Here is a 14,772-nt window from a genome sequence, read left to right on the forward strand (position 1 = left end):
TGCAAATTGGACAATGAAATCTTTTTTTAAAAACATTATTCTCTGTTATCTGGAAAGGAAAAAATATTGAGAGTCAGTCCTAAAGCAATATGAAGCTTTACAAGGCTGGGCTCAAAGGCTCTATGACTTTTCCTATAAGTAGTGCCTTAAAAATCCTCACATTTAAACACCTAGGGTATTTCCTCTGTGACAGGTACTGTTCAAAGCAATTTGTATGTATAATCTCATTTAATTCTTACATCAAACCTAGGAGGTGATCTATAATTTTTTCTCTACTTCATTATATTGATACAATAAAAAAGAAAAAATCATTGATTATTTCACTAAAGAAAGGCTATTTTATAATAATCAATATCCAATCATCATGAACACTGCAAATAAGAATAGTAGGGGATTGTATTAAACAAACAAGGGATTTTAAAAAACCTTACAATCAAATATCATGCCTACTATCATCACTTTTAGTCACCATTGTATTGAAAGTCTTAGCTACTGTTAAGACAAGGGAATAAAGTAAAATGTCATAGGTCTGGAAAGCAAAATTTAAAAATTCATTATTTACAGACTACATAATGGTCTTAATAAAAAAATGCAAAAGAGCTATCAGATAAAATGTTATAATTACCAAGGTACTGCAACAATATTGCTGAATTTAGAGATAATATACAAACATAAAATATATTTATAATATATCAGCAACAAAAATTAGAAAATGAAGTTGAAGAAAAAGTATGCCAGTTATAATAAGATCAATAAACACAAATACCTTGGAATAATAATATTAAAAAGTGTTATAGTCTTTATACAGTATACCATAAAATATTGTAGGGAAAAACATTTTAAACCTGATTACAGTGATATACCAAGTTTATAGACTGGAAGACCCAATATTTTAAATATGTGAATTTCTCAATCACAGATTAATTGCAAACTCACTAGATGGCTCAAAATTTTTGTGGAAATTGAAAAATTATTCAAATATTTATATTAAAATGCAAAGGGCTAAGAATAGTCAAGCCAATTTGAAAAAGAAGTAAACACTGGAGGGCACTATCTTTAAACATATTTATAAATCTATAATAGTTAAGAAAGTGAGGTGTTGTCACAACATTGGAAAAGTATGAATCCACAGGATGTCCAAAAATTAACTTGCACAAATATACTTTATTTAAGGCAAGTGTAAAACTGTAAATCTTTGGGGGAAATGATCATTTTTAAATATATAATAATGTACCAGTCAGAAAAAGAGATCAAAAGGGAAAAAATAAAAGAACATTGACCCTCCACAACAAAAATCAATTATGAGTAAAAGAGCCTGTGAAATAATACAGCTTCTAGAAGGAAAAAAAGGAGAGTATCTTTCTGACCTTTGTATGAGTAAGGATTTCTTAACCAAGACCAAGCACTAAACCTAAAGGAAACAAAATAATGAAGTGATCATCTCTAAAAGTAAGACCACTAGGACTGCTAAAAATGCAAGAGTGAATCAGAGTAAAAGAAAATACTATGCATAAAACTAACAAGTGACTTCTGTGCATGATATGTAAAGAACTCTTGCAGGACAGACTGACTAAAGAGTTGAAAGGGTACTTCAAAGAGAAGGAGATTCTATTTCCAATAAATTTATGAAAAGGTGCTCAACTCCTTGGGGATAAAAAAATGCAAATTCAAGTAACAATGAGGTATCACTACACACATACTAGAATGGCTAAACTTTGAATGATGGATAACAACACATGGCAGAGAGACTGTAGAGCATCTGGCACTATGACACCATACTGGTGAGAATGTAAATTAGTCAACCACTTTGGAAAACTATTCATGTTTTCTAAAGCTCGATAGACTATCAGCTAAGAATCTCACCTCTATGTATGTGCATCAAAAACACATGTTCATAAGACATTCATAGCAGCAGTATTCTTAATTGTTCAACATTGAAACAAAATAAATCTCCATTAACAGCTTAAAGGATACATTGGTTGAGGAATATAAGGACAACTAAACAGCAATATATATGGCTGAATTATTGCTTCATGCAACAGAATGGATTGATTTCTCATATAAAATTCTCACTGCAAGAAGTCCTAATACAAACCGTATGATTTCATTTTGGTAAGTTTCAAATACAAGGAAAACAAATTTTGAGTTTTAGAAGTCAGGATAGTGGTGATTACTCTTATATGCTTGAGATGTTTAAATTTTTTTATATTTTATGTTTACTTTTTTATAATATTATTTTATGTTTACATTTTTATTTTATTTCACCAGAAGTTTAAATTTTTAATATTATTAATAAATATAATGTTAAAGTTTGTTAATACTAATATATTGATACACAATTTTAATTTTAAATTGATAAGTACAAGTAACCAAATAATTGTATTTAATATTTATTATTAAATTATTATTTTAAATATAAAAATATAATCCCAATTTAATAAATATTGAATAAACTTTAATTTCCATTAACATATAACAAAAATAAAATATATTTAATATTAATGGTAGTGTTATTTTAGTTGCAGAAAGTATTTCAGCAGCTTGAAAGAAAATTCTGGAATAAAAATTGTTGCAATAGCAATATTTTTTATGATATGTGAACCATCGATACTCTGAGTAAAATAGAACTTCAGAAGAATGAAGAATATTTTTTAAACTGAACTATTGAAAAAATCTATTTTGCTTATTTGCAAAATGCTCAGTAACCCTATGGTGATAAAGATTAAAAAATGCATGTTGAAAAAATTCTAAAAAGTACTATGTCAACAATGCAAAAAGAAATATTCTAAGAGTAAAGAAAATAAACAAAAGGAATTTATCCTATAAATAAATGGTCAAACAAACATCCTTAGGATAAATGTTCATCACAACCTTAATTAGAAAATGGAAATTCTCAAGGAAACTAAATGTTTCATTGTACTGAAATAATGACATATTACAGTAGGATATATACATACAAAGCAGTAATTTTAAAATGTCATAAAAAAGACATGATAATATAGCAGCTTATATAATACTATACAGCAATATGTATGTATGTTTTACACACACATACATACAAAAACAACTTAGTGAAAGAGATGCATAGGAAATTTCTGAAAGGAAACTCAGCCAAAATGTTGTTTTAGGAAATGATACTGAAATAATGTGACTTTTTTCTATTTTCCAAATTATTTGTATTACAGGTCTCTAAAAAACACACACATAATTTAGAATAAAAATTACAGCCCCAAATAATGAATACTTTGAATCAGTCTTCGAAATGAAGATAGACTAATATCCCTGACAAAAAGTTCAGCAAATTAACTGTTGCTGATTTCAAAATGTCAGAATCAATGTCAACCCATTCAGACTTCGATACTGCAAGGTTTTTAAAAACGCATGTATACATACATATACATATTTATATGTTTCGTTCAGCTATTATTTGCCTTAATATCAATACTGTGGCTTGTTATTTACTTTGTCAAAAGTATCTTTTCATCACTGTGCAATGTAAAGCAAATAAGAAATAAGTAAACAATGTTTGCATACCTTCAGTCTTCTTCCAGTAGACTTTGACTTGCAGTTGGTTGTCCTGATAGAACGGAGCTCCAATTTCCAGCGGGCGAGTGGGCCGCCTTTTTTGAAAAGGGGGCTGTATTTGAATCCCACCTTTTCTAGTTTTCCCAAGCTGTTCTTCTACAACAAAGCACAATATTCTAATTTATTAATTAAAAATAATTATTGGCTGGGCATGGTGGTTCTCAACTGTAATCCCAACACTTTGGGAGGCCAAGGCAAAAGGATCACTGGAACCCAGGAATTTGAGAACAACCTGGGCAACATAGCAGGATCTTGTCTCTACAGAAAAAATTAGCTGGCGTAGTGGCACGTGCCAGTAGTCCCAGTTACTTGGGAGGCTAAGTTTCGAGGATCAGTTGAATGCAGGAGGTCAAGGCTGCAGTGAGCCAGGATTTCACCACTGCCCTCTATCCTGGGTTACAAATTGAGCCCTTTTCTCAATAATAATAATAATACCTGATATTATTTCCAGTGTACTTTAATTTTCTTTGTTATTTATTCATATTCAGTGCCTGTTTTTCAAAATAAAAGGTGATGTAACTACATATTCTTTCATACTCAAGGTAATGACCATCCCCTTCAAAATGTGTTAGAATACTAAACGTATATTACATGTAATTCCCAGAATTTAAATTGGTAATCAATATGTATTCACCATGCTTGAAAGATGCTCCAACTTAAGTAATAAGTATAAATAATATTTCTCATTATAGATTTTTTGTAGTTATGAGGGAAACAAGCAAAATATTAAAATACAGCCGGGCTCGATGGCTCAGCCTGTAATCCCGCGCCTTTGGGAGGCTGAAGTGAGTGGATTGCCTGAGCCCGCGGGTTCGAGACCCGCCTGGGCAGCGAGACCTCATCTCTACAATAAATCAAAAAATCAGCCGGGTGTGGTAGCGTATGCCTGTAATTCCGGCTACTCAGAAGGCTGAGGCGGAAGGATCGCCGGAGCCCAGCAGGTCGAGGCTGCGGTGGCCGGGAGCGGCCACTGCACTCCAGTCTGGGCGACAGAGCGAGACTCCAACTAAAAAAAAAAAAAAATTAAAATACCATTTCATGAAAACAATAGATAGCTTTTCACAGAAGTATAGGCATTATACATCAATATTTGGTACAAGGCCCTAAACAGAAATATGGTCCAACTTTATCAAATTAATAGTAAAGAGCAAATTGCATCAACCCAGTTGATAATCTCAACTTCAGTCATAGCACTCAGCAACCAATCCTGTGCCATTCAGGTTAGTGACGAATTCCAAACTTGGACAGATATTAAAGTGAAATCTTAAATATCTAACAAATGAAATGAAATGCAATGGCAACAGTACATTAGATTAGGCAATGGAATATAAGAAACATTCATTCGTTAGTTCTTTCTGTAAACATTTATGAAAGCAATTGCTAAGAGCCTGGCACTGATCTAAGAGCTGGAAATACAAAGCTTTTGTACCTGAGGGGCTTTTATTACTAGCAGCAGAAGATCCCTCTGCAATAATGACAGCGTACAATGAGAGGGCTGAGCTGAAGACACTTGCCCAAAGGAAGGGTGTAAGTCTGACAAGTCATTGTTTCAGTTTTTCTTTTTTGTTTTTTGTTGTTGTTGTTGTTGTTTTTCTTTTAGTGACCAAAAGCTTTTGGATGAAACAAATCATAGAACTACAGTTGTTGTAATGGGAGATGGTATTTTATCAATAAGCCAAGACACTTTAGAAAAAACCAGGTAAGAATATGTTCACTTGTTCATTATTGGTTGTTGCTTTTTTAACATGAATCTCCTTTTCCTACTGTCCATTTTAAAATGTAATCAACACATACTCGTTGCAAAGCTAAAGCAATATAAGAGGGATCCCAAGTCCCAAATATCCCATACACAATGGGAGACAGATATAGAGATATGCTGCTATAAAGCAAAACATCATGAAATAGTTCTTTGAATCAGGCTATTCAAACTTTCATCCTTAAGCTAGGTCATTTCTTATTGTGTTGCTGTTTAGAATCATGATCTGGCTCTAGTTTCAGTTTGCTTTTTTTCTGTTTTTATTTAGCTGTATCTTTCCTTCTTGTATCACTTCTCATTTTTAAAATCTTCTGGGCTTCTTTGTATCCATACTTCTGATTACTTTAGCTCAGAATGTACTGGCACTACTTGTTTCTGTCTGGTTCAATCCTCTTTGTCCTTGAAAGTTTCCCATAAGCTCTCCCTGGTGAATTTCCCCAGGCAAACTGGAACATGCTACTCTTCAGTGCTCTTATATTTTTTGTTTTAAATAATTTTTTTCTTTACTGTGTTCCTCCAACCCAACCTAGAACTCATCTGGAAAAAAAACCTTAGCCTAATCTTCCTTGGATGTCTACTGCCTAGCTCAGAAACACCCATAGTGATTACTTCATATGTATTACACATTGATGGCTCTTTATACCAAATATATTATCAGATATGTATTTGCCTGCAGCTGTGTAAGGTGCTATATTTATGTCAACAGAGTGGTCCTTTGACATAGGATTCAAACATGTTTCTCTGGGGTACATTCTCCTTTGTTGCAGGGAGGGCAATAAACGTAACATTTTGACTCCAGGTGTGTTTCTGATGGGCTTTGCTTTGGTTGGTTGGCTTTGACACTATTTAATGTATATTCATACCAGTATTCTACGAAATAAAGCATGGGTCAGTAAACTTTTCACAAGGGGCTGGATAGTAAATATTTTAGGTTTTTGGAGTCTTTCTCCCAACTATCCAATTACAGATGTAGCCTGAAAGCAGCCAGAAACAGATATGTAAACAAATACGGCTGTGTGCCAACAAAATCTTTTTTACAAAATCAGGCAATGGCTGGATTTTGCCTGTAAGTCATAGTTTGCAGACCCTAGAGAGAGAGGAATTAGCATACACTAAAGACAGAAAAGATTAACACTCAAAAATAGTAAGACTAAAGGGCCCAGTTTAGTGGCTCATGCCTGTAATCCCAACATTTTGGGAGGCTGAGGCAGAAGGATTGCTTGAACGCAGGAGTTTGAGACCAGCCTTGTCTCTACAAAGAATAAAGTAATTAGCCAGGCGTGGTGGCATGTGCCTGTCATCCCAGCTACTCTGGAGGTTGAAGATCACCTGAGTCCAGGAGGTCAAGGTTGTGGTAAGATCATGCCACTGTATTCCAATCTGGGTGACAGAATGTGATCCTGACTCAAATAAATAAATAAATAAAATACTAAGAATCAGGTTCAGTTTCACACAATGGAAACAGGTAAGCTGAAATTTAACCCCAGGGCCATCTCATGTCAAATTTATGTTTCTATTACCATTTAATGGGTCTTTATGGAGAACAAACTTATATAGTTTCATAATTAGGACATAAGAAAATTCCCCCAGTCTCAAATATCTCTTTCACCTACTCCCTGAATTTAGATGTTGCATACATAGAAATTCTGCCCTTTGATGCAAGACTTTTCTGTTTTCTGAATTTCAAATAGCTCTTTGAGAGATAACAGGATAAGTTGTACTGATTATATACTAATAAATAACATGTCATCAAACTTTTCTTTAAAAAGTGGTATGGTTTACATTCTTGGGCAGGTACGAGGAAGACAGAAATATGAGATGGGGAGAATACTCTCAATCTTGAAATAAGGCATAATTGGTCAAAAAATCCTGGGAGCCCCAGAAGAAAATTTGTATCAACTGTCAATTTTTCCTTACACTGGTATACTCACTAAATCACATATTCAATAGGTCTGCTTAAAAGAGAATAGATATTGATACTAGTCAGTTTCACATTTAGAATATTTTAGTTTAAAGAGCTCAAATCAATGTTTGGATAACTGAGAAACATAAATTAGGCTACTACTTTTGGAGAGCCTAATAGCACAGGAAGCTTAGGACCCAGGGGAGGAGGCAAGAACCAGACATGGAAAACCCATAGGGTTCCTGGCCAAAACTCATTACTTTCTTGACACCACCATGGAGTTAAAGAGTCTTCCTGGTTACACTCAAAGTCTTTATTACATAACTAAAGATCTAAGATTTTCACAAGCCCATTTGTGCTTCTAATAACCTGTGATATTGAGAAATCACCAGAGGACAACCAAGATAGAAGTTTAAATACTATGCTTAACCTCAATGTAAATCTTGTCTTCCTACTTGATTTTATATCCTACACAAACTTTAATCTTTAATTATAGATGTGAGAACATATTTTTATATATCTCAAGATTGAATCATCATTGCTTTACTGAAATGATTCAACAGCAGAAATCCACCAACAAGTAGTGTTACTGACACGTCTTGGGTAAAGAACAGATAAGGTACATACTTCAGTGCTTGAACTATGTCCCTGACATTATGAGAACATCTCCTCCACCTTCAGTAGTAAACAAAAAAATGGAGGAAAATCATATCTACCATATTCTAAAAAGGTATGAAGTCTGATTTATATTCTTTGATAGTCATAAAAGAGAATCAAATATGTACACTTTTTTTAAAATGTCCAAATTTTGATTAATTTTACAGATCAAAAGATTCAGAATATTTTCTTTCTACTCTATTCTTATTCTGGAGAGCCAGAAAAATGTTGCAGTTCCATGAAGCAACTATAAAACATTTGGAACCTGTCAAACTTGAAAATATTCCCCAACCTCCAAAAAAACAAGCTACATTTCCATTAAAGACAGTGTTACATCTTACTTCCTTCAAGGGACCCTTTCATAAAACTGCAAACATTCAGCCTTTGCTTGCATAGAAATATTTATTATTAAAACACCTAGTAGCCTGCAGACCTGGAAAAATATAATTCAAAAAGTAATTTATATGCTGACATTTACTACTTTCCTTTCTATAAAATATAATTTCCCTTGCTTATACTATAAAGTTGTAATTATTCTTTACTTCTAGTTGGTTCATGATGAAATATATAGCGTTCTTATAAAAGTCATATACTAGCATTTATGCGATTATATATCAACATTGGGATATAAAATCCTGACAAACATTCAGCTATATCCTACATAATCCATTGTAAAGTCAGTTTCTTCTGCAGAGTATCCTGAGACCCAAACAATATGTGTTACCTCAGGTACTTTGCACTATGACTTTCTCTCTTTCTCTCTCTCTCTCTCTCTCTCTCTCTCTCTCTCTCTCTCATTCTCTCTCTCTCTCATTCTCTCTCTCTCTCTCATTCTCTCTCTCTCTCTCTCTCTTACTCCTCTTTTATTACTTTTCTGAATCTATGTGACAGGAATCAGCCCTCAGAATAAAGCGTTCTTTGATACGTTATAGCTTTATTCATTCCTCACATAAGACAGCACTTAGTTTTAAAAGGTGATTTTAAAAGGACTTTAGCATTGAGAATCAACCAGTCAAATAGGTAGTGCCTTGTTTATTTCATTTAACTGCCATCATTTCAGTATCTTCCCACCTGGCTAGACACTCCCACCAGTAATGAGAATTCCCCTGGAAGAGTCAACCAAGTAAAAACACAAACTCTTAGAGGATATAGTTAAAATATGCAAATAGCATGAAAAGATGAACAACCTTGGTTATTGGAAGATGAGACTGAAAGCCATTTTATTCTTCCTTCCCCTTTAGTGTTGATGAAATATCAAATTAATCAACTGAAAACTTTAGAAAAGCTATAGTGTTAGAGTGTGTTACAACAGCGGTTGAATGGAAAGAGAGTTGCATTAGGCTGAGTTACAAATATGTGTTTTCTTACTGTCATGTTCCTGGAAGATTCAAGAAAGCTGGGGTGCTTTAAAAATGTTGCAGGACCTAGAAATGAACTAAAGTGGACAGGAAATGATAAACAAAGGCTCCCAAGCTTCTGGTAAGTAGTAACCTCAAAGGAGACAAGAAGTGCATGGTAGCATCAGGCTTTGTAAGTGTAGAGGGTGAGTTCATCTTTGACCATGTGGCGTGGCGTTTGAGACATCTGTGTGTTCAGAGACAATACAATGGTGGCAAGCTAGAGAAATATGATATCAGTGGAGAAATCATAGCTTGACCTGAGTCATAGGGAACGATCCATGAGTAAGTAGTGATTGAACTGTTAGAGAAGATAAGGTGGAACACTGGAAAGTACCAATGTTTAAAAGCTGGATGGAGAACCTACAAGTAAAAATAAGAGGTATAAGAAAAATCAGGACATTTGGGAGTCAAATATACAAGGATCAACAGGTATCAAGGGGTAATATGTAACTGGACAAGAACAAATGCATCAGAAACGGTCAATAGAAACAGGTCAATTAAAAGTAGAAACCATCCATCAGACGTAGAAATTAGCAGGAGCAGATTCAATGGAAAAATGAGACTGTACAAAAAGCCTGAGAAAAATATGGAAAGGAGAAAAAATAAGATGTTATCTAGAATGAAACCAGACTCAATAAAAGGTTAGTTTGAGGACTGAAAGCTGAATAAATCTAGCCAGTGAAGAGGAGTAGGTTGAGATAGTAAGCAAAAGAGGAAAAAACTAATTGATTTGGTTTTGTAAATATTTATGGTGCAGTGATGTTATTCCAGGGACTATGATGGATGCTGTGGCCACACAGATAGATAACCCAGGTTCTGACTTAGATGACATTTTACTTCAGTGGATGAAGGTATCTGAATTGGGAAGGGACAGGACTAGAAACCACATTGTGGAGTCCACCACATGTAGAAGGAAGCTTGCCTCCACCTTACAACACAGAGGACAGGAGAAGAAAACCACAGGCCTAGGGATAGATATGTTTATATTTATGGAGAATTGCATGCTTACCAAAAGGGGGAGGCTTAGACTAGACGTGCAACATGGCTTATAGGAAAGAGAAAGGTTTAAAATCATACTTAAAAGAGCAGAGGAGGGAGCTAATTAAAGAAGATCTTCCTGAGTTACCAGGGTTGTGTGGGGATGCCCCAGAAAGAGTGAGGAAGCCATAAATGTACTATGGAGATCCAGGGTTTCATAGAAGTTTTGTCTGTGGCTGGACCACGACAAGGCTCTAGATAATATAACCACAATAAGGACAAGTTGTGGTTGAAGTTTTTTTTCTTCTTGCTTTTGGTTCTGAGAATAAGCATATATTGAATTATGGGAGTTTGCAATTCCATACCAGTTTCTAATGGGAAAAAAATGTTGTTTATTGGAAGAACCAGGAGACTAGAGAGACATATTTTTTTTACACCATGGATGAAATCCCCACCACCAGTAGAAAAAGACAGCAGAAAAAGTAGTAGTAGAAAAAGAGCTCTAGGATGAAGCAGAAGTTAGAGAATTACTGAGAAGGGAGTTGGAGCAGAATAAGGAGGAAAGCAGTGAAGGATGAAGATTTGGAAGAAGTGATTAGAAAAGATAACCATGTGGCTTTCTTGAGAGTGGAACTCAGAGAAGAAGGAATTTATCATCAGATAGATATTTTCTAAATAAAGCTTTGTCTAGTCTCTAAGGAATAGATGTTTAAGAAAGAGTAGAAGCATGAATATTCATTAGGAGATTATTTTAATTTTACAGGAAAGAGATAACAATGGCCCAAATAAAAGAAATAACTGGACAGATCCCACGTGGAATTTTAAATTAGAGACAAAAGAACTTTCTGAAGCATTGGATTTCTGAAGAGAAAGAAGAGAGAATGAAGAATGACTTCTGGATTTTTGGCTTGAGCAAGGGGGTGAATGTTGGAGCCTCTGATCCAGAGTTCCTGTTTGAATGTGTTATTTGAAATACCTGTCAGCCATCCAAATGGAAGTGTTGAGTAGGTGGTGGACTGTTCAATTCTGGAGCTCAGGGAGCAGTCATAGTGGGAGGGCGGGGAGTCTTAGCACATGGATGGTTGTTAAATCCCCGCAACACTATAAGAGTTCCAGAGGGGCTAACAGCCTCTCATCCTCCATTCTTTCCCTGTGCCCAGTGCTCTGCTAATACAATGCACTTCTCCGCCTCACTGCACTCTATGTGCTGCTGCATTTTTGGAGAATATCTGTGCCTTGTGGACCTGCAGATCTCTCATTCTTCAAGACTTCAAGAAGAATGATGTGGCCCTCATTCCCCAACTCCATGTTAGTCATTTCTGCTTTTATTATTTCCTATAGTTCTGTGTGTAATACGTGAATTTTGTGCTGTTCTTTTACATATTTCTCTTTCACATTTAAAATTAGGCACTTGAAAGGCAAAGATCAAAATACATCTAGTGTTGGGAATAATGTGTGTATATGTGTGTGTGTACATGTTCATGCATATGTATTTGTATCCGTATACACATGGGTATATACATGCATAGGTGTACATATATACCTATGTGCACACAATACTTAGAGAAAATTATGAGACATATATACAATATAGGACAGTGTATACAGAGTCTATATATTTAACATATATAGAATATCATGTATATATGTATACTGTTGGATAGTATAGTACTCCTGGCATTAGACACAGTAATGTCATAACTCATAGACATACAATTTCAATGTGATATATGGATGACTGGATTAAAAACTGAATGAAGTTACTAGACATAAAAAACGCTTTCATGAAAACATTTAGGTAAAAGTTATATTGTACTCAAATTCACATAAAAATAGACTATTTCAAATCCATTTAATCTCCAAAGAGACTACTTTCAAACAGGTAGAAATGTGTGTTTCTAAAACTTTTTCAGAAGCATTATTTCAAACAAACCTGCTCATTTGAGACCTACTTTTTTCCCAGGTGGTAGAAGATAATTGTGACCAATCACTGCATCTAACTCTGTGGCCAGCATTGCCTTTCCTAAATTCAAACACATTTTCAACAGATTCTTCTTCCCCTTCTGAACAAGGCCCACTGCCCTGGTCAAAGGCAGATACAATGACAAGGTGCTGCTAAGCTAAAAAATGAACATCGCAGGAGCCCCTGAGACAAAGGCTTTCTCCCTCCAACTCTCCTTTAATATGCCCCAGTTCCCGGAAACCTTGCCAGGCACCTCTACACAGCAGTTCTAATCACTACCCACTTTTGAACAAAGCCAGAAACGTCAAATTACTTATTTTCTGACTCAGATATGAATGTCATACGAGACTCTCCTATTGTTTTTCTCAGTGCACGGCAATTATACAAGGTAAGAAAAAATGGAAACAAGGAAAACCACTATGGTTTTTGATTTTGTGTCTTCATTCAATGAAGTATTAGGCAGCCTTTCAAGCAGTAATTATGACTACCGGGTAACACTAAGAAAAATGGGCATGCCACATTGTTTGAAGGGAAACAACAATTTAAAACAGATAAACCACATGTATTGTCCTTAAAAACAAGTATGCACATGTACAAATCATGGAAATATAAAAAATAGTTTGTTAGAATGAGACATGGTTTCTTGTTAAATTTCCATAACACTACCAAAATATTGTACCTACAATAAATAAAAATCATAAGAAGGAATTCAAAAGTCAAACTATTTCATATATCATAGTTCAAACAATATAGTTACATGCTTATAAATAAGATTGCCAGGTGTGGTGGCTCACACCTGCAATCCCAGCACTTTGGGAGGTAGAAGCAAGAGGATTGCCTAGGCCCAGGGGTTCAAGACCAGCCTGGACAACTTGGCAAGACCTCATCTCTATGATAAACCAAAAAATTAGCCAAGCATAGTGGTGCATGCCTGTGCTTCTAGCTACTTGGAAGGCTGAGGTGGGAGGATCGCTTGAGCTCAGCAGGTTGAGGCTGCAGTGCTGTGAGCATGCCACTGCACTCCAACCTGGACGACAGAGTGAGACTCCAACTCAAAAAAATAAAAAGAAAGAAAAGAAGATTTACCGTGTAGTAATTCTAAATTAAAAACTTGCTCTCCCTTAGCCGGGCTCAGTGGCTCAGCCTGTAATCCCGCACGTTTGGGAGGCTGAGGTGAGTGGATTGCCTGAGCCCACGGGTTCGAGACCCGCCTGGGCAACTTGGCAAGACTTCATCTCTACAATAAATCAAAAAAAAAAAAAAATTACCCGGGTGTGGTAGCGCGCGCCTGTAGTTCCAGCTACTTGGAAGGCTGAGGCGGAAGGATCGCCGGAGCCCAGCAGGTCGAGGCTGTGGTGGCCGGGAGCGGCCACTGCACTCCAGTCTGGGTGACAGAGTGAGACTCCAACTCAAAAAAAAATAAAAAATAAAAAATAAATTTAAAAGAAAAAACTTGTTCTCCCTCCATTGTGCTTTGATGAGATACAGTGCCTGATAGGTCACAGTTAGTTTGAGAAAGGTGATAAGGTGACTTACTGTTGGTGGCTGCATGTGTAGATGTGAAGTGAAGGGATACCTTTGCACTCTTTAGCCGAGTCTGCCCCCAGTATGTTATGGCCTGCAATTCCACAACATAGTCACAGTCTGGCTGAAGTTTCTCCAGGATCACAGAATTCTGTAACTAGAAATTAATAGAATGTACCCAAACTCCATTACAAATCTTCATGCCTCTCATCTTCATCACAAAATATTGTATGTCATTATGAAGCATACCAACTTCTGATTTTTGCGTGTCTTTTATTTCCTAAGATCGAACACTTTCCTGTATCTTTAGGATCTGAAAATTCAATTTTACTACAAATCAAAATGAATTTCACAGAAAGGTCAAATGTGTTTTCAAAATAATATTCCTAATTCAATTATTGAATCCTCTCAGGAAGCATGGAAATGAATAACTCTGACTACTCTCCTTTCTGATACTACCTCACAAAGAAAAGAGAGCTGCTTATATTAAAGTAACAGAGCTTTATGTGACCAAGTACCAGAACAAATTATGAATCATCATTAATTGTATTTCTTTGATAGTTATTCAAAATCTTCTATGAACAAATTTCTACCAAAAGCTATTAGAAAAATCAACCTGACAAAATGTTTCAAATTGTCTGCCATAATGTGTTGGACAGGGGACCGGGGGGTAGGTGGGACCTATCAGCATTTCATCATGTCACTTTTTGCTCTAGAGTCATGTGATTTCCCAAATTTCAATTCTATCTGCTAATGAGATAAACATGCAATACCTTTACCACTTGTAGCAAAATCCTCCAACAAAAAAGATAGAACTGTCAGAGAATTTCTAAAATAAAGTGAATGTAGTATAACAGATATGAACTTTTAGAGATATATTTTATAATTCTAAATGGCACAAATATTGGAATTTGTACTGCAAAAAATATAGTCTTAGCCGGGCTTGGTGGCTCAGCCTGTAATCCCGCGCCTTTGGGAGGCTGAGGTGAGTGGATTGCCTGAGCCA

At 35.4% G+C, this 14,772-nt stretch overlaps 1 protein-coding gene across 1 annotated transcript in view; it reads right to left on the bottom strand.

Moving 5' to 3' along the window:
* The window catches only part of ANOS1 (anosmin 1), a 122,836-nt gene that overhangs the window by 15,937 nt on the left and 92,127 nt on the right, over positions 1-14,772 (bottom strand). The window contains exons 7-8 of the mRNA XM_021709613.1: positions 13,779-13,923; positions 3,535-3,681 (exon numbers count right to left, since the gene is read on the bottom strand). Of these exons, the coding sequence (XP_021565288.1) occupies positions 3,535-3,681; positions 13,779-13,923 (292 nt within the window). The remainder of the gene's footprint in view (positions 1-3,534; positions 3,682-13,778; positions 13,924-14,772) is intronic.

Source organism: Carlito syrichta, unplaced genomic scaffold, assembly GCF_000164805.1.
Source record: "Carlito syrichta isolate Samal-C Ts95f unplaced genomic scaffold, Tarsius_syrichta-2.0.1 Scaffold260712, whole genome shotgun sequence".
In the NCBI taxonomy this organism is placed as follows: Eukaryota; Metazoa; Chordata; class Mammalia; order Primates; family Tarsiidae; genus Carlito; species Carlito syrichta.